The following is a 24006-nucleotide window of genomic DNA, read 5'->3' as shown; positions in this document are numbered from 1 at the left end:
ATTTTTACTCAGTTTTGAACCATGAAAAAAAAATGCAGGAATTCGACAGCAGCTTGTCCACTCTTTATTATTAATATTTTTGTGATGTTCACAATTTATTTTTTACAATAATTTTCAATATCATACAATCATATTATGACTGAGGAAAGAGACAAAGAAACTGTAAAGGGACATTTATAAACGTGTCTCCTGTACAGACAGTGCTTGAAACGTGTGCTCAGTAAGGCCCTGCACCCACAGGTAATAAGAAGGAATCTACACACTTATATATAGTTCACACACTCACACGCACACACATATATTATATATTTACATACGCACACACACTCCAGCACTTGTAAGGAAGAGTCATTAAATCCCTCCGGCTGTAAGGGGCAGTTTCTAATCATTGCTATTAGCTGACACCAATGTGTCAAATTATTCTGCAGTTAAATAACTTGATATTGCTTTTATGCTATGAGGACAACAAAACAAATGCTAACTTTTTTTGAAGTCCTAGTGAAAAAAGTGCATTTATCACATTCATTATCACCTTGCTGCTTTTAACAGCCTACATTTTAAGACATTGATATACTTCACACGGATAAAATCTATCTTCAGAATAGTTTGAATACACAAGATTATTTACAGACATGAACAACAGAGATCTTTACAAGACACGCTCTCAGCGGGAAGTGCCTCGCTCACTGACTAAAACGAGACAAGAGATAAAACGAGACTTAGAGCCACACTAGCAATACAGTTATGCTTACAGGAAATAAGCTATTTCATGGATGAAAATAAGCAGACATTTTGCCACTCGAGGGGCAAAAATGCACAGTTTTGAATTTGGAGGCTGTGTGATTGCATACAAAGTACGCCAGTCACAATCACAAGAACGAAAATGTTGAATTTATAACTTCTGTAAACACGTATTTAAATGGCTTTTTGACACATCTACAACCAACAGCCCACAGGCTGATGTCACTTTTTTTTCCCAGCATGCTGATTGATGCGATTGGCTGGAAGGAGATCATGTGAGAAGTGGTGCGTAAACACAGACGAAAGAGCGAGGAAATAAGTTAAAATGAGACGTGTAAACTAAACTGCTTATTGTAAGTGTCACAATGGCAATTTTGGAATTACTGATTGTACGTTGTACAGAGATCAAAATTGTCGTACATATACGACAATTATCGTACATCTTGCAACACTGATGCAGAATTTTAGTGGGAAGCTTGTATTCATCTTAACATGTACAACTGCAACTTTAGGATGTGATAGCACGGTTCATATAACATTTAAAATGTTAGGCTGTTAGTATGCTGATAATGTTTTTATGTCAAAAGGTAGCGTGACAATATGCTAATATCTAGCATATAATTTCGAGCATTTTAGTGTGTTTTCATACAAATTACACATTAGCATGTCAGCACATTCATCTCAGGTATATCTGATGTAGACTGGAACTATTTTTAGAGATATTCCTTAATGAACTGAAGTGTTGTAGGAGAGTTTGACCTGCTAGACAGCAGTAAACAGAGGTGGTGCTAGTGTGGCTGAAAACAAACAGAACAGTAAAGCTAAAGTGTGGACAGGTGAGTGGACTTCATCTAACACCAGGTGCAGCCAGAGAAACACACAGCTCTCGTGAACACAACAGAAAACCAGCTGCTTCCTACATGAGACAACACTTCACCTCCTAGCAGCATTTTCACATCCCACAACAAGAATTAGCCACACAAACTACAAAATAGATACATTTTAAATATACAATTTAAATAAGCATCACACAAGATGAAAATATACAGTATATATATGTATATATACTGGTCACTTTTAAAAGATAACTCTTTGTTGTTCATCACACCAACACTGCAAATATACAGAAATATAAATATTGTCCATTTAATCCTTAACACCATGGCTTTGAATATTGTGATAAAAAAATAAATAATAGTATCCTCTAACACTGGTCTAACACCAGTTTATCCAGGAAACAAAGATCTTCATCGCAAAGGAACCGTGGTGTCTGTTTCAGCACCACCCTAAATGAGGTCTATTATTCAACAAATATACAGAAATAGTGTGCATTGAGCATATGTGTATGTTTTTTGTGCATTTATGTACAGTATGTCCAAGGCTTACAGAAGTTCATGAGTCATTTGAGGAGTTTAATATTCCATTATTTGGATTTTTGTTCTTGACTTCCTCAATCTTTTGGTCCATAGCTTATTTTTCCATTTCATATTCATTATGTTTTTGGTCCATAGTGAACATCATTTGTGCTCCAATCTATGTATTGCTTACTCACTGTGTGCTACATATTCAAATGATTTAAATGCAGTCTACAGCAATTATTTTAAAAATCTTCAAAACAATATTTCCACACTTAGGGTTAGCATTTACTTGTGCACAATAATTGTTTAATCTTTTGTGCTTTTGTAGCATCGTGGAAGAAAGTCAAAACTGCATTAGGCGAGGAATTTCTCTCAAATTTACGAGAACAAGCTGTGCTTTCCGTCACTGAAGTATATTGGTGCCTTGTGTGTCAGTCTCAGCTCTTTGTAATTCACTTTTAGCACAATTTAGTAGGCTATAACTTTTCTATTATACTGTAACATAAATATGTAGATTTCAAGTGTCTACTTTTTACTCTTTGGTGGAGAAACTGTTATAACGTGTTTCACAGATGATGAGACTGAAAACAGAAATATTATCCTATATCATATCCCTATACTGCATACAACTATTCACGCAGAATGAACAATACAGCTACAGACAAAACACAACAGGAACTGGGGATGAAACATAAATGGTTGTCTTTAGAGCAGCAGCAAGCATAGTTTACAACACACAGAGCCCTGTGAGAACAGATCTACACACTGACAAGTGTTTTCTAGCTCAAAAATCTGAACGGAGGTGTTAGTGTCGACGAATCACTGCATAAGAATCAATTAAAAAACAACATAGACTGTATGGCTTTGACACCACTACGGAGAACACCTTAAAATAATACTTCATCTCTCACATGATCATTTGATAATCAGCTACTCATCGTGTGTTACGCTGAATTTGTGAGGAAAATGTTGCTTCTCTTGCACGCCTTTTTATTAAACAAAGAATCAAAAACATTTTTGATAAACTTAAGTTATAGGCATCTGCAGTTAACAACAGAACAACTACACTAAAAGATCTGTTTACAAACTCAGTAAACAGTATATTCCAAGTCTCATGTATTCAGTCACATGTGTGGTGGTATGGATCTTGTCTGTTTTTTTAGGGTTATTTTATGGATTTTTTGGGCTGTTTTCTGCTGCTGTGTGTGTGCTTTCAGAGGTTGGGCATGGCTTCCTGGTGCTGGAGTCCTGCATGCACTCCTGCCTCCTATTACGCTAATCAACTGCAGCACAAAAGCCCTGGACTCACTCTTCCATGCTGCCAGATTGTTTCTGCATCTCAGGGTGGCACTATCGCCTCCTCTCCAGTGAAGTTTTCTGTGAACAAACTGCCTGAATGATTCTTCAGTGTTTTTTTGGGTTCATGACAGTTTTTTTTTCTGTTTCTGGTGCCTCCTTCCTCTGACCTCCTTTACCTCAGCCTCTCACCACCTTTGCCTCCAGCTTTTACCCCATTGTCTACGGGTCTTGCTCTTGGGTCCATTGTAAAACCACAGTAAATTGTTACAACATACTCAGTGTGTTCTAAACATGCACTGTTGAAACATTACAATTTAAAACTGAACTGAAAATAAAAGTGAACTATTCTCTCTTTAATACCAGATTCCATTCAGAAAAAACAATTTTACCTCGCTGAACTAGCAGCCTGCCATTGCTTTGATAAGTTAGTTCGTTCATGTTATTGTCTGAATTTGGTATTTTAAGGTGTTAGTTCGGATTCACCAAAGTCTCATAACACAAATGACTGATTGAGGCAGTGGTAGACCATCTGCTCCCTTGTTAAACAAGTTAAAATGACTGTTTTTGTCCATAGTTTGGCTTTAAAGAGAGCACAGATAAGTGTCACTTTTTTGTTCAGTTCCCCGTCAGAAAGGGCTGTTTGTTTGGGAGATGTTGATTAATCAACTGGATATAAGAGACTTACATTATTCTGTATGAGCTGAGTGACAGTGTGTAAATGGATGTTTTGCTGCTGTTAAATGCAGACCTCTATGACTTAATCTATCAAGAATTTTCTTCATTTATGGATTCTTTGTTCAACATCGAGGCATGCAAGAAAAATGTTTTCTTCCCAAATTCAAGATTACACGTGGGGAGAAACTGATATACAAATGATCATTTGGGGAGACAGTGGTATCTCCTTAAAATAATTAATCTCACATTCATCTTGGCTCTCTGTGCCAGTGCACTGCATGAAAACCAGTACAACCAGCACACTCACCTGCTCCACTCTACATTCTTTCAGATCCCCTGCACTGTGCAGACGGGGATGTGCATTAACGTGGGTGTGTGTGGGGGTCTGTGTCTGCCGAGGATCCTTATACTAAGGCAAAGAAAAACAGATCACAGAACTTCGTCTGAAGCGCATAAACCCTGTGATGTTATATACAGAATAGATACAGATGTACAGTGTGTCACTGTCAACCTCACCCTGATTTCAGCGTTTCATCTACTGTCAAAAGTGAATTTTGTCTTTTTTTTCTGCTGCTGCAGGGGGTTCGTTGGTGTTATTTCGGGAAGCGTGTGTTCAGATCATACAGTCTATGGTTCAGATAAATTGGGTGGCTACATACAGTTTGGTGGCGGCGGGGATTCTTGGCGCTGCAGTGACCCCTGGTGGAGACTCAAGACTGGAAGGTAAACGGTGCTACAGGACTGGGTGTCTAAGGGGTGTTTGGACAGCAGTCAAGAGTCAGAGTCTGGTGTGGCAGGTGTGGTCGGCGTAGTCGGTGTGGTGGGGCTGATGGCAGCATTCTGGTAACTCGTACCGTAGCAGATGTTCGGAGACAGGGAGTTGGGGTCTAAGGTTTTCCCTCCTGGAGTCAGATAGGGCCTGTGTGCCGCTGCTGCTGATGGCGCCTCGCCGGGCTTGGCACCAAGAATGAACCTGGACTCATCCTGCTCCTCCAGGTTGGATATGTCCTTCATCATGGTTTTACGGTAGGAGACGGACAGCTTGTTGGAGCCATCTGACATCAGGTTGAAGCGACGGGCGATGTAGACAACAGGAAGAGGAAGCATGGCCAAGATAATGAGGGAGAAGCACATGGCCAGTGCCCAGGGCGGGTAGCTCTGGAAGCGTTCTTGAGCCTGCAGACACACAGAGGGTTTAGTGATTACGTGCTATCCAAAGATTTCTGTTCTCTAAATGGAAAGGAGCAGAAGGACTAAAATCTGCCTTTAAAAGTCCAGTGTGTAGGATTTATGGTTATCTATTACCAGAAATATAATATTCATGACAATGTTTTTATTGGTTTATAATCACCTTAAAATAATAATCATTGCTTTTTTGGTACCTTAGAATGAGCTGCAGACGGACTGGATTTTTACATGAGACCTTTAAGTACAAAGATGAGCAGGTTGTTAAGCTTTAATGGAGAATGCCAGTGTGGGTTTTTTTTGTTAGCTTTGCTAGCTGCATGGCTCAAGAAGATAGAAGTCCTCCACCAGAAACATTTTATCATCAAACATTTAATTTTCTTCATTCTGGTAAATTTTTATGCACTAATTTGTGCCTTTTCTGTATTAGTTTATGGTCTAAATGTCTTATATTTTGTCAAAATAAAAGACCTACGCTACTTTCTGTTACAGTCTGCTGTGTCTTGATTTCTTTAGACTTTTGGGAAGACTGGTCTAAGTGTAAAAGACTCATTTAATTCACCGTTATTAGCAAGTCTGTCTTTGTTTTTACTTGTTCGGCTTATTCTTAAGATGATTATGTTTTCTTGGTTTTTGGGTTTCAGTTACTGTGTTTTCTCTCCTCTGTTCCTGTGCTGCCTCTCCCTCATTTTTCCTATCTACACACCTGTCCTGCATCAGCCTCGTTAGTTCCCTGCTCCTTTTCTCTCAGCCAATCAGCTCCCTGCCTGTTCCTCCGCCTCATCACCTTTTTCCCCTCACCTGAGCTTCTTTGCCCTTTTTCTCCACCTGCACTTCATCCCCTCGTCAGTCTAGTTTGTATTTAAGTCCTGGTTTTGTGTTCAGCCTCTGTTGGATCCTTGATTTGTTTGTGTGATTTTCAGTTGCTGTTTCCTTGAAATAAGTGATCGTTTGAGTTTGCAAATGCACATGAAATCAAACCAATTTGTCCAGGTTTCAATAGGTTAATGAGAATAAGAACAGCAACCTCAACCAAAATACATACACACACACACACACACACACACACACACACACACACACACACACACACACACACACACACACACACACACACACACACACACACACACACACAGACTGACCAGATCTTGGACCCAGGCGTTGTACCCGGGTGGGCTGATGGCCATCTCTATGATGGTGGCTGAGATGAGCACAATGAGACACAGAGGGGAGACGTACTTCCACAGGTAGAAATAGATTATACACGGTCGGAAACCCAACATGTCCTCCAGATCCTGCATGAACCTGACAGAGAAAGAGCAACAAAAACATTACACTAATGATTATGCTCCTGTAGGCTATATAATTTAACACTTTGTTAACACGCCTCTGTTCCAGTTTTTGTTCCTATATTTCAAATTAAAACGTGATAAATTGCAGACACATACACAAGAACCTATAGCCGGTTGTACCTTTTTGTGCCATAAATCCAGGTGACGGACACATTCTCCAGGATGACCACCACCGTGAGAGGCAGTCCAGCAGAGTAGTCATCAAACATGGTGACAAAGTAATTCCCTGAGCGTTGAACGAACAACAGGCCACAGAGGAAAGCCACAATGCAGCAACACACTGAAACAAACCCAGAGAAGAAGAAAAATCATTAGTGCTCCTTCAGAGGAAATCAATGAGATTTGGTCTAATAGATGAGAAAATGGAAAATAAAATGGTTTTACTGGCAGAAAGCTGTTTTGTTTGCTCCGTTTTCTCGAGTGTTTTGCATTCAGCAATGACACAAAGCCTAACACAGCCGAATCCCAAATCTTTTTTTAATGCAGGGCTTTCAAACAGCGTCTCGTCAGTGCGGGAGGTTCACCTGTGAAAAGCTCCTTCTGGACCTTGTAGGTGTCAAGGACAGGTGTGGTGATTCCAGTCATGGTGCCGATCATGCTGCCCAGACCGAGGTTGATGAGCATGAAGAAGAACATGACCGACCAGAACGGAGACGCCGGGAAATGAGTCATGGCTTCTGTGAAGGCGATGAAGGCCAGGCCGGTGCCCTGGACAGACTGCAGAGAGACGACCAGAGGACTGAAACCCAGTAACAGACTGACAGGTGTAAAGAGAAAGTCAAATACAGAGTATGCTAAAAATTCTTGCCTTGTTGAGCTCGTCCTCTAGGACACAAGGCTCCAGACCCAGCTGGGTGAAGCTGTCCTCCTTCACTGTCTTGATGACTCCGTACATCTCAGTGTAGTCTGATGAGGTCAGATGGGAGAAGTTTACATGCGGTGGGATGAGATCGTGGCTCAGGACATTAGAGTTGAGGTATCCCAGGATCTTCTCTGCATTCCTACAGAAATTAAAAAATCAGCATCAACTTTATTGGTCAAGCATGTTGACATATACGAGTCCAGTTCTCTGTAGCTCTCAACACTGTGCAGAGAACACATCTACAGGACAATACAGATACAGACATACAGCTAAATATAATACGTACATATCACGGTATAATGTCTAAATTACACTGTAATATAAGTATATGATACATACCTACAGAGAGATTATTTCCATAATCTCTTTTCTGTTTATAAAGAGATTTCCTGTATGTTGTAAAAACTCTATATTTTCACTATTATTCTATAATTTTCTTGTTAATCTACAATAGAAGACAAAAAACTAACAACACATTCTCACTTCCCACTTGATATATGTCAGTGGCCCTATACACATCAAACTATGACGCTCCAGGTACTGTGGTGGAAATTCTCTGCTGCTTTTGCTGGTGAAGAATGAAATAGAGACTTCTGTCGGCCGACAAGGTTTTATTTTCTTTGCAAAGAAAAGGTCAATCAACATGTGAGCGGTCAGGATGAAGAAAGACCCCGAGCATGGGGAAAACTGGACATTTTATGCTTGTGGAGAAACACACCCCTCGGCCTCTTATCAAAGGTGTGAGTTAAACTCATCACAGATCAAAATACAAACGAATTTGAATCTTGATGAGGAGACAGAAGGGAAGGATGTCTCACGTGGTTGAAATGCAAAGGAACTGAATTAACGATTACAATCAAAGAGTCTGACATTTTGGTGAGGCGGTGGGAGGTTGTGTGTCTCACAAAGAAGTCAAAATTACAATTACAGTACCCCTCCAGCATCAGTTTTGGACACTCAGGGTCAGTGTGTCAATTCACGTTTGTACATACACTGTGTATTTTCAAAATAAATTTACATTTTCACAGCCAAAAAAACCCCAACATTTTCACAGAAAATGTACAGTTTCTGCTCGTTAAATGCTTGCAGTCTCTTTTCAAAATGAATTTAAAATGTAGGTAAAACATTTTTTAAAAATCCTTTTTAAGTTAACTCCCTTAGGTTTAGTCAACAAAAGCACATGGTTAGGTTTAAGAAAAATCTGATCTGGAGAGACATTGGAGGTGCACAAACGCTGAGTGTTTTTTCAAAAAGAGCAACTCATTGCTGATGCAGGGAGCAGATTAAAACATTTTAACTAGGAAAAGCTGGAGTAATCTGATGGTCGCTTATTTGCCACTAAAGGGTGTCTCGGTTTCTGATACTGAGGGCTACTGACCAAGCATTGGTAGTTGATAAATTGGGAGTGAGGCCACAGTAAAATTAACCAATCAGGCGATCAAGTTTTTTTGTGCTCTCTGGACTAAATTTTTTGGCTTAAAGGTTTTAACGTATAGTATGAAAGGTACTTCAGGATAAATGGCTTTTGCAGGTGTGAACTTACTCTACGACACACTTTTCATTCATGATGTTGGCCTTGAAGCCCAGCACGGCAAACACCACCAGCGTTGCCAGAATGGAAGTGACGAAATTGATGAAAGAGACGAGCACGGCATCAAAATGACAGTTGTTGTCGATCTTATTGTAACTGGAGAAGGCTATGACTCCTCCAAACCCCAGACCCAGGGCGAAGAACACCTGGGTGGCTGCCTCCCGCCACACCTGGGGCTCCAACATCTTCTCCAACTGTGAGAGACGGAGACAGAAAGTCAGTTTAATGAGCATTTTTTAGGAAGGGTGATTTAAAATGTTGCATGGAAGAGAGTCTGACCTTGGGGGTGAACATGTGAGCGATGCCATCCACTGACCCCTTCAACATCAAGCCTTTGGCCAGGAAACAGATCAGCACCACATAGGGGAAAAGAGAGCTGAAGTACATCACCTGCGGAAGAATAAATCATATAAAATACATTCAAGAAAGACAAAACCAGTTTTCTCTCATCCTGTCACTAATTCCTGTCTCATCCTCTCAACTACCTTCCCAGAGGAGGCAATCCCTTTGATGACGGCGAGGCAGACGATGATCCAGGCCACCAGCAGTGACAGGGTCATTTTAACGTTGAGGCCGCCGCTCTCTGCGATGGTGCTGGTGGTGTTCAGAGTCTGACGGTACCAGAAGTAGGTTGTGGCCGAGCTTTTGTCGCACTCTGGCTCCACAACTGTGTGTTTTGCAGACAGAAGGAGATGGAGCTTTAGTCTGGGTGATAATGAAGGAAGAGAAATGGGTGTGAAGATGCAACAGGGATGTTTGGATGTTGTGGAGAGGGCAGGAAGAGAAATATAATGAGTGTTTGGTCGGGGTCAGTATCAAGATTCTCCGCTGGTTTACACCTCTCAGACGTAAAGCAAGCTAACAAGGTCATCCGTGTGCTTAGTATGCAAAGCATGAACCTCCAATTCACATCACCTGAGATTTTCTACACTGCACATACACAGAGTTTGTCCTCTTGTTCCCTTGGGAAATAAATATATTTACTGTGTGTGAATTACAGTCAGTGGTGTTGTGACTCTCCACTTGATACTTGATATTGCAGGAGGGTGCAGACTCTATGTGGATGCACGTACACACAAACACATACAGGTGCAGAGAAAGCTCTTTGTAGATGTCTGACAATCTAAATCTGTTGAAATCAAGATGAAAAATGATTCACTATCTGTTTCCATAATGATGCTTTGTCTGTCACATAGCGGATACAAATGTACGAGATGCACACATACAGAGAAATGTTTCACACTCTGCTGCTGTCCTTCAGCGTCAGCGTCCTTCTGTCTGAATCTCTGCTCCCCGTCTCTCGGCCAGCAGCCTTGCTGAGTCACACATGCTGAGTGTTTCTTGGCTGCCCCCCGAGGTTATGTTATTATCGCCTCTAATCAAATGAACTCCAGAGGTTTTAAATCTGGATTACGTCCGTGAAGTCATGACAGAAAGTTGTGAAAAAGTTAACACGATTTGTCTGCTTGCTGTAGGTTTGTCGATAGGCCGACGATTTACAAGGCAAAATTAATCCTGGAGCTTGTAGCACTGTGGCCCATTGAGGAATTATAGCGAGAACTGTGTAGAGGCTATTACAAAGATTGAGCATAATAATGACACAAATGGATATTGTTTTGAACATAACATAATTCTGAAAATGTACGCACTCTTGATATTAGACGACAAAGAATTAATCTACTCTTTTGTAATTTGTGTCAACAGGTTGATTTAAAACAAACAAACAAACCTTTCACAGCAGACATTTTGACTTGTTACAGTCTGGAAAGCACAGGTGAAATTGACGTCATTAACGATGGCTCGATTCCATTAAGTGTCCCAGTAAACTATTCCAGTGATCCAGCATGCACAATACAGAGTCTCCTCTAAATAGAGTACAGCTTCCATGAAATGGGTCTGTGAGCATGTGTTAGCATGCAAACATGATAAGCTAAGATGGTAAACATTATAAACATCACCTGCTTTGCATCAGCATGTTTGCATGGTCACTGTAAGCATGTTAGTAGGAATGAGCGAGTACACCATTATCCATCCAGCCAACTAGCAGTATTCGTAAATATAATAATTATTCTGGGTAAATATCATATTCATAAGTGCAAACGGAAACTAACCAACAGCCAGCCGTCCATAAGATGTTTTAAGAATGAAGTCAAAAAACAATTTATCTTCCATAAAGATACTTTTTAAAAAGATAATCACTCCTTGAATGAGTTGTATAATGTCATGTCTAAGCCTCTTGCACATTAAGTAGTAACTGTCCTTGCTGTCCTATGTTTATATGCTTCTGGCTTGTGCTGTTTCATATGCAAGCTGCTGTTCCTAAGTGGATTGTATACTGAAATTAAAAAAGAAATCAGTATTCATACTCACAATGGACAAAGTTTCAATAACAAATGGGCCCTAAATAAAGAAATTGGACCTAAAGCCTGAAATTTATATTTATTACTAATAAAAGACTATTTTCACAACAGCTTTAGGATCAAGCTTTAGGTCATTTTTGATCACAAGTGTAAAAGAACTATTTCGCTACACTAATTTCATCATGGGTGCAGATGCTGACAAAGTTTACTTGGATAATGTTTGTGTAAATGACCCTTAAAAAGGTAAAGAATTTATGTAAATAAGGTAAAAAAAAAAAAAAAGAGAAAGAAATCCAAAACAAAACTAAAGTTGAAATCACTTCCTGCCACCTCTCAATGTGAATGTCCCATTTCCTTTTTAATCTTTCAGGACCTTTATTTTGAAGCGGAAACAGGTTGTTGCGGCACAAACGTCAGAAGGAAAGTGGAGGGAAACGCGGAAATGTCTGTACTAAAGTGTAAACCGTGTAAACCTGTTTCTTACTGAAATAAGCGCCAGGCTGGAGTGGGAACAAGGTATGGTATGGTTTAATACATTTGCTTTGTTTTGGTGTATGTGTTTATAACTGACATCGCGGTAAATTGGTGAAAATTAAAGTGTTTCAGTGTCGCAGCGTTCATGCTAAAAATAGCTGCTGACGTAGCTCGCTGACGTTAACGTCACTGACGCTGAGGTAGATCCATGAGGCTAATGTGATTAGCTTGTGTGTGATTATATGCTTTATGGTTATGTTTCACTCAGGTAAGAGCTGATTTTATTAATTAGTGTGTGTGCTTTCAGCTCTCATGGTTTCTAAGTTGTGTTGTGTTTTGGAGACAGCTGTAAACAGGGCTTGAAATTAACTCTTTTGTTCACCTGCCACGGTGGCTAGTGGTTTTCCAAAGTTACAAGCCACTCAGCATTTTCACTAGCCACAATTTTGTTGTTGGGAAATTATGTTTTATATGATGAAAGTTGACTATGGAGAGCTGAAATTGACTTGAACTACATTTAAAACCCTTTTAGATGTATATGACTACTGTACACACCCAAATCAAGACGACATAAAATGTATAACACTACAGGTTGTTATCAAATATTTAGCTAAAACATAAAAGAGTAGCTTCTTATTGTATATAGTAAAAGTGGTGCAGGTGTGTAGAAAATTAATTAAAAAGATAAAAACTAAACTGAAAAAAACTAGCAAGAGAAACACTGTCTGTTTAAATATCTATTAATAACAACAGTAAATACTGTTGAAACAGAGTAGGAAAAAAATCTACAATTAAAAATGTGTATTATTAAATGCCAAAGTAACTATTTAGAGTGCTTCTGTTACCCGCTGCTGGTGAAATCTACGTGCATTTGGCGGGTCGGGCTCGTGTTAATGTCAAGCCCTGGTTGTAAGTAAAAACTGATACAATGAAAGAAAATAAAAACCTTTTGAAACCGTCAGGTCACTCAACCATTGTCTGGCCTGGGGTTCGCTACAGCTTATGCTTATAAAAAGTACATTATTGCAGACCACCTTACAATAAATGTTCTCTGTTTGAAACGTGCTACACATTTTTATCTTTAATATGTAATTTCACTCACTGGCAAGTGTCCCATTTCGTCTGATTGGACATTCGCTCCATGGAAGAGGGTACTGGAAGGACTGGAAGAAATAGAAGATGCTCCAGCCGATGATCACATTATAATAGAGACCCACGAAGCCACACACCTGAATAGATAGATAGATAGATAGATAGATAGATAGATAGATAGATAGATAGATAGATAGACAGACCATTGTTTATGGAAGTATGTGTAAAAATTTCTCTTTTGAAAATCACTAAAGTAAAGGTGAGATTCACTGTCTAGTTGCACTTTTTCCAATATTGTAGATGAGTAAATGTACACAATATAATATTTGTCAAATTTTGTATATCTACTTTAAAACTGGTATATTGCAGCAACCCTAGTTTATTGATATTTTGAAGGACGCCTTCTGCTGCGTGGCGTAGACAGACAGCATACATTTCAGTAACAGAAATGACTGTAAGGTGTCACATTTCCTCTACTAAATTGTATAATCAGATCTGAACAGCATGAGAAAAGCATGCAAATGAAGCCGTATGTCCCATGTTGCTGTCAGTCCTCTGAGCAGTCTTGCCAGCCAGGACATTCACAAGCTAAATAAGGTTGAGGAAAGCATGAATAATTAAAGTGCTCTCTTTTCAACACTGATCTTCTACGAGATATTTATAGCTGCTTCTGTGCCCGCTGTGCAACTCCGAAGAAAGGCTACCTCTCCCTCTCAAACTCGTCAGTACCTCCCATAAACCTAAGAGCCTGAGGCAGTCTGAAGGCTGTTGTGGTGACTCCAGATGTTTTTGAAACTTTACCCTGCTCATTGCCATATCAGTTTCATGGTTGTTACATATGATTAACACACATAAGACACACACAACCATAGTCCATTCATATTAGGGATCAAGTTGTATTTGTTTTTTAAAGCATGGGCTTGTTTCTTATCCTTTTACTGATGCACATTCAGCAGATGTGCTTCTCTTTTAACTCCAGGCTTTGACAGCTGTTCCCCCCTTGCAACCTCCCTGATTCTTACCAGTGGACCCACAATTTCTCATACTTGTGCTTTACTGGTCTGACATAAAGTCTTTAACAGCCACAGTGCAGTTAAGAGAGCGTTATTAAGTATGTTTAAGTTTTACAGCTATAGAGATGGTAAATAATTTTGAAAATAAAACTCCTTTTCCCCTCACCATCAGACTGGACATCCCGATCCCACCCAGACTGGGACAGACGTAGTTCCAGACCCCGATGCTCCCACGTCGGATCTTCTGACCCACAGCCAGCTCCATGAAGAAGAGCGGGATGCCGATGATGAGGAGGAGGATAAAGTAGGGAACCAGGTAGGCACCTGAAAAACAGGCAGGCTTGTTGAGCTTAAGTTGCACATTGTATAGTAGTCGAGCATCCTGGGTTTGCCTAACTGGATAAATACTAAAACAATAAAGGGGATGGAAGACAATGTGACAGCTCAAACAGCAACTGGTGCTCTTTTATTTTTCCTTGACCAAGAACTCCCAAACAAAATAATGGAAGTACCACATTTCTCGTCCCTGCGGCAAATCAACAGGGACCCACAATATAGAACCGTCTGTTACATTAGGAAGCATCGTAGAATGTGGCGCTGTTGTATTACACAATATTCAAGAATTTAATATTCTGTTTTCTTCATTTACGAGAAGACAGATAAGTATTACATTTTCAATATAATGCTACCAAATACAACAGCAACATCACAAACAGCCAGTGTTTTTTGTTTTTTTTAATCACAGGTAAAACTGCTAAAGATAGGCTATAAACTGCTTTCCCACTGAACTGTGTACATGGCTTTTAAATATGGTGCCCCTTCTTCTTGGAATAACTTACTGAAAGACCTGAAATTGTCTGAGCTGATTGCTATGGGGGAATTTATTTTAATTTTAAGAGATCAGGAAAATGGCACTCTTGGTCAGTGTTATTGCTCGTCAAATTATCAATGAAATCGTCTTAGAAAACTGCACACGTGTATGCATTGAACTTGTCTCGGGGTGCATTTTAACTGGAGGTTGTGGTTGGTCTTTGTGGTGTGTTTCAGTTCTACTTGTCTATTGTACTTGTTTATTGTTGTAACAATGTTTTATGCACGCTCACCCTGGTGTTGTGTTCCCATCAATGCCGATCAGAGCTGCAGGCTATAAATACACTTGATGACTGCAGAGTTATTAGACCCGGGCATGCCCAATGTACATTTTCCCATAGCAATATAAAGCCACATGTTTGCTGGTGTAAGAAGGTTTTTTTGTGCAGTGGGAATGAGGCTTTACAGTGTTTTTTTTTTACCCAAGAAGGACAAATAGGCCTAGAATTTGTAAGCTTCCCCTAAACCTTGTATGGGTATTGATTGAATTAAATCACATTTTCTGATTATTCTATAAGTTAAAACATGCTAATATTACTACTATGGACGTTAAATAATGTTATAAATATAAACAAGGTTTCCTGTCATGTTGTACATCAGCAACATTTGTACAATAATTCATCAATTTTGCATCAGTTTATCGTGCAAAAATGTGATCCAGTGGGATATATTTAACCTTCCCCTCCTCCCCCACCCAGCTCCTCTCAAACATAAGGTCTGCGACTCCACTGACTAATATTCTTTGAATTTCATTTTAATTTTGATGGAAGTCTAAATTTGTCTCTCTGCAGCATAATCCAGAGAGGCAGAATCAGGATGCAACTGTGTTTTATGTGAAGGGTGACTCATCATCTGGGACTTATAGCAGCGAAACACTATTAATACATCAAAAGTAGGAATTACATTCAGTGGCACACACACTTGATAGTGGGTGGAGTAATGAGGCAGTGAGAGGAGGCGAAAGGCTAAATCAAGAAATAGAGAGAATTGTGAGGGTAAATGTAGTGAGAAGTTTTGTGCCTTTGCCAGGATTTTGTAAATCCACTCCATTACACGTTATATAAACTGCAGCCCGTGATAGAAGTGATATATATTCCAGTCATAACTATAAAGATGTGACAACGGAGGGAGAAATTACAGAGGATGTCATGAAAGACTTGACGTGGAAAGAAATAACATCAGTGACAGAGAGCCCACTCAGCGATTACTCCCAAACAACACAGACCTTTAATGTGTCTGTAATTGGCTGCCAGACAGACAATTACAGAGTGAAAAATGGCCCTCAGGTCACTCAACCTTACTGGTCTTTACTGTGAGTAAATCCTCCCTAACAGCAATAAATCCTGCATATATGCAGTAAATCAGACACGGGCAGTAAAGCAGCAAACACAACAACATTAAAGATTTGGAGCAGTGTGAGCAGCATGTCTGTCAGTGCATGATGACGAGGTGATTTTCCACCTATAGTGAACTCAGGTTTACACCGTGCACGCCTCTGATTACATGCACCAAAATAAAAGCTCATCACTATACAGTGACATTTTTAATCGAGCACTCTTCTGTTCATCAGAGCATCAGTGGAGCCCGGCCTGAACTACCGGCAGTAGTAATCAATAGTGCAGCTATATTTAGACTTGGCTGTTTTCTGCACAATACAGCTGCTCTCTTTGCACTTCTACACTGAATGGAAGCTGCATGTTGTTTGTGATGGTCGAAGGTTACTGAGCTACTGAAGCTCAGTTAGACAGGAAGTCAAGAAGCTGAAGCTGATTTCATGCGTCCTGTAGGACTGGTCAGTATGATAAAGATGTTAATATGAACATTTTTCTCATATCTATATGAAAAAATAAGCATGGATACAAAATTTGCATGTAACATATTTCAACAAGGCCTCATGAAACTAATTTAGTCTGTTTTGATTGGTTTGTTTTGTAAAACTGATTTGGATTTTGGAAACAATGTCACCATCACAATATGATTTCACTCATAAAAAAAGTAATGAATTATTGCTCAGCTTTTGTGCCAAAGGCTACAAATGACTTTAATGGTGGAAAGATTGATATCCAACAGGATGTCTATTGTTATTTTTACTCTGATATGTTCTGCTTACTGCAGACTGGATTGTGGATAAACTGAATAAGGCTTAAAGTAGACACTCATGCTCACAATGATGATGCTAAAATATCAATGTTTTGCAGATATATAGTCAAACATATTCACTATTCAAAGCCCCCTTTGCACTGCCTGTTCAAGGCACGAATGTTGCGCCATTCTTCTGCCTCGCCGTTCTCGATAAACAGAAAGATTGCAGGATGGACAGAGTTGCAGAGATCCAGAGTTAGTGTGCTAACATTTGCACATGGGACCAAAACACGACAAACAGGCGGGGGCTGACGGGAATGGCATACGTTTTGCAGGTGTTTGGTTGTAAATCAACGTGCTGACGATGGCACTAGACAGAAAACTCAAAGGACCAAAGTAGACTCCAAATAGACCAACCCCGCAACATAAAAAATGAAAAGAAAGAGCAGAGTAACGCCAGATTACACTTATTTGTTGCTTAATCGTTTTTTTACCGATTACTGATTGACTTTTTTACTGATTGACCTCATGATTGTCTCTCCTCCTATGATCACAGAGAGCTGTCAAAATGTGTTTTCTATATGGATGTGATTTTAAATGTGTAAATATCGCATTCATTACTCGTTCCACTTCATGAAAAACATACCAAAAGTTACTAGGTTTCAAACTTTTATGTGATCATATCATCTTTTAAATGTTAAGATGCCTTTAGTGCTGCATTAGTGTAGCGCCTCTCCAGTCCTCTGACCACTCAAAACAGAACCAATAGCATCGACAAGGCGGTATCCAAGGCTACCATATAAGGTGCCGCCTGCTCACATAAACATTCACATGCGCTCACACACCAACTTGTACTTCGCGAGCAGTTTGAGGTTCAATGTGTTGCCGAAGGATATCTTCGACGTGAACTGAAGGAACCGGGAATTGAACTGCCGATTTTTAGGATTAGTAGATGACTCGCTCTACCTCCTGAACCATAGCCGGCCCGGTATTAAGTACTGGTATGCTGGCACGTTAGCTGGTGCGCTACTGCGATATAGCCAAAGCCAAGGACAGTGACAGATTGGCATTTTACTATTTGCTCCGCTAAGAAGGTGACTGGCTGCAATCTGCCATCCTGGACAAAAACTCTCAGCACAAGAACAGTGACTTTCCGACTGCAGCTGGCCTCATCAGCAAGGCCCAGGACCCCTACAGACACTGCAAGGGCCACTTGATCCCATTTTTATACTTTTAAAAATGTTTGTTTTGGTACATAGGTTCTGATATTATTTGGGTCATTACAACAGTTTCTGTATGTTTTGAATATTGTATAGTAGTGAACTGAGCTAAGGCTATGTTTATATTCAAATTATTTATTATATAACTTCTGTTAGAATACAGGTAAAAGTTATTCACAACTGGTATGGTATAGAGAGGGTGATGACATTGTACGTTAAGATGACTAAAGAGCTGCGTAGGTGTGGATCGACATCATTTTTTGACCGTTTTCTGCTGTGTGATAATTGATGATACATGAAATTAGGAATAAGACATCAAGTAGGTAGTGGACCAGACAAGATGTGACTTTGCTTGCTGTATTTTATTGTATTCTAAAAATATACCTTGTTCACATTTTCCCTGCTTCACGTAAGTACTTGTATTTCACAAAAAGGAGCTAGAACACGAGTGAAAACCGAGACACCGTGTAGACTAAGTGACATTGGAACTTTGGTATATTGAAACGGTCACAATAGACACTACACATTACGTTATTGTCTCCACACCTCTCTGTATGTGTTACATTAATGCACACCTCTGAGAGTATATCTCTATCCATTCTGTTTATAACTCCTACTGTGAACAATTTTGCACATAGCTACTCAAACTAGCACTTCTCAAAACTGCAGGGATCTTTAACTGATCTGCTGATTCTAAAAGTCTCTGAAAAGTTATTGCGTTTGCTTATTGGTGCCTTGTGCGTCACTGCAGCTCACACTGATGCAAGTAACTCACCTCCTCCATTCTTCTGGCACAGGTAAGGGAAGCGCCACACATTCCCCAGGCCCACAGAGAAGCCCACCTGGGCCAGGATGTACTGCAGTTTGCTGTTCCAGGCAGGGCGTCCATCATTTTCGGGCACCTCTAACTGTGGGATTTTCTTCCCGGTGGCCCCTCCGACGTTCAGCGAGCTGCTCTTGTAGTCCAGCGGCTCCTCGTGTGCGAGCAGGTCAGCCACTGACTCTGTGACGTGCTCATGGCTCTGCTCGCGCTGCGTAACCTTGCTGTTCTTAGGCATCAGGGAGGCTGAGGGTCGGGAAGGGGGCGGGGGTGGAGAGCGAAAGAGAGAGCGAGACGGGGGTCTGGTGGGGACAGAGAGAGGTGATGCAGGCAGAGAGTGGAGAAGAGATGGATGGATGTAGCTGTGAGGGAGATGCTGAGGAGTGATGGGTGGTTTTCAGGTCTGGGCCTCAGTCCTGCATCAGAGAAACAGAAAGGTCAAATCGAAAATTGTTTTTCAAGGACGTCATCAAAAATAAAAATGTAATAATGTTCTATTATTGGACAAAAATCCTGCAAATAGTCTCCATTTTAAATAAAATACTGTCAGGTTTGTGCCCTTGTCAAGGCTCATTTAATGTACAGTAATTCTAAGCTTCCTCTTCCTGGCTGTGATCCTTAAATAACACTTCACACAGCCGCTGACACAATTATTCCCCCATTTAGTGCGTGGTTAGGCTCGTAATAAGACACATGGATTGTAACATCAGAGTGATGAAGGATGTCAACATAGAGACACCATTGGTCACACCTGTGTGTGATAACTTAACCCAAATCTTTCAACAACAGCAACAAAAAAATCAGCAGGGACTTGAAGAGACAGTTTTAAAATATAACACCACAGCTCTTTGCATCTCATGCAATGTTTTTGCTTCCGAAAAAATTCCCAATCCTGCAAATTGTTCTATTTAATTTCCCTGTTCCGCAAAGCTTAACTTTAGTGAAGCTTTTTTTCTCCCTCAGTAAATCCTCTAATCCCCTGAAGCCTCACTGCAACATCCAGCCTCACCCCTCTTCCAGGGAGTGGTTGGTTCGACCCAAACGTAATGGAGGAAGTGAACATGATGCCTTGGATGAAGTGCCGTCATGTGTTCTCCTGATCCACATCACGAGCTCCTGTGCAGGCTCATTACTTATTGAGTAAGTCAGTTCTCTATCATAAAAATCTTGAATCAAAACTGTTGAGCTTGTAGGTTTCACACACAGAGGGAAAGACTATATGTTTGATTGTCTGTGTCGTAAGGACAGATCAAATCACCAAAGTCCTGTTAAAGCAGAGGGAACATGTGTGGTTAAAGGGAACAGTAGGCGCTAAATGAAGAGGCTGCACCTCATGGGTGATGCAACAGCAGTGATGCACACCAGCCTTCAGCGTCACAGCACTCGCTGCTTACATCAGCCTCAAGCAAACTCAAACGTCCTGCATGAGTCTCCAAAAAAAGAGCATAAACTCCACACAAATACTCCAGAAAGTCCTTAATTTGTGCTCATAATGTCCATTCGCTCTCCTTGTTTATATATTTTTCATCCCACAACAGATTTCCTCCTCTGTGCATGTCAAGATGAGCCTATGATGCAATAATCCACAGCCATTCACAAGTCTGTATAATCCTGTGTGCATTAACTATAAAGCCCCCGGCGCTGCCTTTCTGTCTTGTCATTCAATCCCATCCTACAGTATACAAGACACGTAATATCAATCAGGGGCTGCATCATCCAGCCAACGCTGAGAAATGAAAATATCCGACAACTAATCCCGCTGGAAAAAAACCCACCAACACACAGTTTAGATGACCCCAGCCGATGCTAAGAGTCTAGCTCTGTGGAATAATTTCATACGGCATGTTTTCCGTGGCAGGAAAAAACCCTTTGGGTGGGCAACAGTGTTATCCCTCTCCTGGGTCAGTCAGGGTTTCGTCCATGAGAAGAAGATACATTATCAGTACTGAGTTCAAAAATAAAGAAATGTATTACGGTTATATAACCTTCATAAGTATCTGCCTCATCTTTGTATATCGATACTTTTGCGTGCTTCATAATAAAAAGGGAAGGCGTGCACATATGCAGGGTATTTCTTCACTACCACACACTGCATCTCTTCTACTACGTGGCTTTGATTCACGCTTTTTCTGTAGAAATCTCACCAGAAGGTGCAATATAGAGTCAGTTTCTCTGCAACAATGATATCGTTACATTTAAGGGTCCTAAGTGTAGGATTTAGTGTTATCAAGCTGTGAGGTTGCAACACTGGAACTGTGCCAAGTGTGTAGGAAATGTGAAAATATGAATGGCTCTATCTAGGGCCGGAGTTTGATTCGTCTGTTGTTGGCTACTGTAGAAACAACATGGTCTTATTTTAAGGTGATAAGCACGAATGAATACAGTTCTAATATATATAACTGTATATATAATATACTATTTCTGTAAATCCTACATACTGGACCTTTAATATTGGCTGTAACGTGTGGTGTGTGTGTGTACGCAGCTGTCTTCTGTTTTTGACTCCACGTGACTCTTGGACTCAAAATGGATGTAGAGAGACTAGAGCTAAAACAATTATTTTCATTGTTGATCAAAATGTAATATTTTCTCGATATATGTATAAATTGTTGGAAAAAAAAGTAAAAAATATCTGCCACAAATTCCTGAAGCCACAGTCCAAACCCCAAACATATCCTGTCACATATAACAAAAAAAAAAGCAGCAATGAAATAGGGATGTGTTTGGTATTTCTGCACGAAAAATCACTGAAATTACGATTGAATCATCAAAATGAATATACTGTCAATCAAATAATAAACAACTTGACTAATCTTCTCAGCTTTAACTAGGACAACACTATTCAGAAATCATTACAGTGGTTTAAAAGCAACATACCTGAATTCCTATAAAGTCAGGCTGGTTGATGTGGACAAAATTAAATATCACAATATTTATAACCAAATACCTAAATACTATTGATATTGCAACAGTACTGTAGGTTTTACTATTTTTGCTTTCACAGAATATTTACAGAGTGAGATTGTTGAAAAATAATTATCAGTAATGTGGATTTAATGACTAAGTGGCTAAAGGCAAAAAATATAACAGCTTGAACTGTCTGATGAGTTCAGAAAATTATAATGCAGCCCTTAAAACCAGCATTTATGATAGTATGATATCCAAAATCTAAGACCATGTCTAGCTTCATATCATGATATCGATACAATAGGAATATATTGTCCAGCTCTACCATGAAAAACACTAAGGACCTTTTAAATCATGTAATGATCGCTGTGCAATCTTGTATTTGCTTTGAAATTCCTGTTAAGAAATCCTACAAACTGGTAACTTTCCATCAACAAGCCCTGACCACTCTTGACTGTGAACACGTGCTCTCACGCATCACTGTTTTCACTGTCAGATAAGTTATATTTAAATGGCCAGTGATGAAGTTTGCTGCCACTTACAGTGACACAGTGTAACATGTAGCAGACAGGATGTAAAACGGCAGACCTGCAGGGATCAGCATCAGTAATCACTTCTAACACTTGTTCAGTGATTGATTACTGATCCTGTGATTACCAGCAGCCTCTTTTACAAGTCTGGACCACAGTTCCTGTTAATCAGCTGTTTCACACTGGAAATTACAAAGCAGGATGGAGCTCATTCCTGCTTTACTGGTGACAGCCCATTAGATCCAAGTACTTTAAGAAGTAACTAACCAGGATCTGTGTAAATTTAAAGCGGCATCCGAATTTTTGTTAATAAATATAATAAAAACCAACAGATGTAAAGCACAGCTGAACAGAGCAGCCAGCTGCAGGTCGTGTAAACCTCGGTGAATGCCCTCACTAATCAACACCAGAGCACAGATCAGTCATTGTGTACACCAGGTGAGACATCTGGTGCTGATGCTGATCGCTCAGTGTTTTCCCCTCTGATTTCACTGCTCATCACGAGTCATGCGGCGACTTTTAAACACGCGCAATCAAGGTCAAAGACGATTACTCGCTGACCTCTGTGGAAACTGGAGCACATTTAAATCACCATGCAAATTGTAAACGAACTTCACGCGAATCGACACAAGCTGACAACACAAGACAAAGAGACTGAAACTCTTTTGCAGCAGCCCGTGAACTTTCTGCAGAAATAAACATCTTTTTTTTTAATCCAGAAGAAGAAAAAAGATGCACAGCGGAGGAAAAAAAAATCTCACCTTGTGTCGTAACTGGTCAGTATCCAGGGTTTATAATGAACGCAGAAGATGTGTAGAGAGGCATGAATACATCCGCCGGACAGCGCTTGTGTGTCGGTATGTGACTGACTGAGCGCTCGCGGGACTGCTGGAGGACGGAGTATCACATGCTGCTCTGCCTGCAATTAACATGCAGGGTGGAGAGTGCGGGGCGCACCGTGACGCACAAAGTGCTGCTCATTATCAACAGTGACAAATTATCAGCCGACACTCAGTTGTCGTTTAAGCCCGTCACAGCGTCTGTGCACGCGGGAAGGTGATGCTGAGAGAGAAAAAGAGGGATTTGTCAAGGTTATCCACTCCTACCTGAGGAAGTGATGGTCTGACGCAGCTTTCGTCATTTCAATTGATAAAAAAAATTAAGCCACTCAACACTGGCAGGAAACGGAAAAACACACACATCGTACTAAAGGTAACAAAAATAGTGTTAGGTTTGGTTAGCATCCCAAAATACAGCTGTAGCCAGAAACATTGATGCAGGTAATTGAGATACACGAGCAAACCTCTTTCACTGCTCAATGAATGAGCATTAATAAATGAATAAAAACTCATAATAAATATATGAGTAATAAATGAATAATACAGTGAAATGAAGAAAAGAAGTACTTTTGCACATAAATGAGAGCAAATGTGTTATTACCATCAGTAATGTAGGACTTATAAAGGTAAATCTTATACTTAATGCTTAACTTACACTCATGATGACTGAATAAATTAATGAATGCGGGATGTGTCCTTAATGCTTACCATTAGGTAATTTTGGCTTAATGTG

At 40.1% G+C, this 24006-nt stretch overlaps 1 protein-coding gene and 1 long non-coding RNA gene across 2 annotated transcripts; one reads left to right on the top strand and one right to left on the bottom strand.

The window, feature by feature from the left end:
- Nucleotides 1–48: 48 nt before the first annotated feature.
- Nucleotides 49–23554, bottom strand: LOC121949554 (sodium-dependent neutral amino acid transporter SLC6A17-like). Its single transcript, XM_042495277.2, has 12 exons — nucleotides 23196–23554; nucleotides 18953–19413; nucleotides 14172–14329; nucleotides 13003–13129; nucleotides 9552–9733; nucleotides 9346–9456; nucleotides 9019–9260; nucleotides 7422–7614; nucleotides 7138–7330; nucleotides 6734–6893; nucleotides 6404–6566; nucleotides 49–5249 (listed from the first exon to the last, which is right to left on the bottom strand). Exons 2-12 carry the CDS (start codon nucleotides 19233–19235, stop codon nucleotides 4845–4847), a joined length of 2217 nt encoding a protein of 738 aa, XP_042351211.1. The 5' UTR covers nucleotides 19236–19413; nucleotides 23196–23554; the 3' UTR covers nucleotides 49–4844.
- Nucleotides 11818–19111, top strand: LOC121949562 (uncharacterized). The gene is made up of 3 exons (XR_006106247.2): nucleotides 11818–11942; nucleotides 14178–14321; nucleotides 18975–19111. It is a non-coding gene; the product is annotated as an uncharacterized LOC121949562 (long non-coding RNA).
- Nucleotides 23555–24006: the final 452 nt, after the last annotated feature.

This window comes from Plectropomus leopardus, chromosome 2 (genome assembly GCF_026936395.1).
Source record: "Plectropomus leopardus strain MGB_pleo_1.0 chromosome 2, ASM2693639v1, whole genome shotgun sequence".
Taxonomy (NCBI): Eukaryota; Metazoa; Chordata; class Actinopteri; order Perciformes; family Serranidae; genus Plectropomus; species Plectropomus leopardus.
The sequence above is the reverse complement of the archived record's forward strand: the minus strand, read 5'-3'. Positions and strand labels throughout refer to the sequence as shown.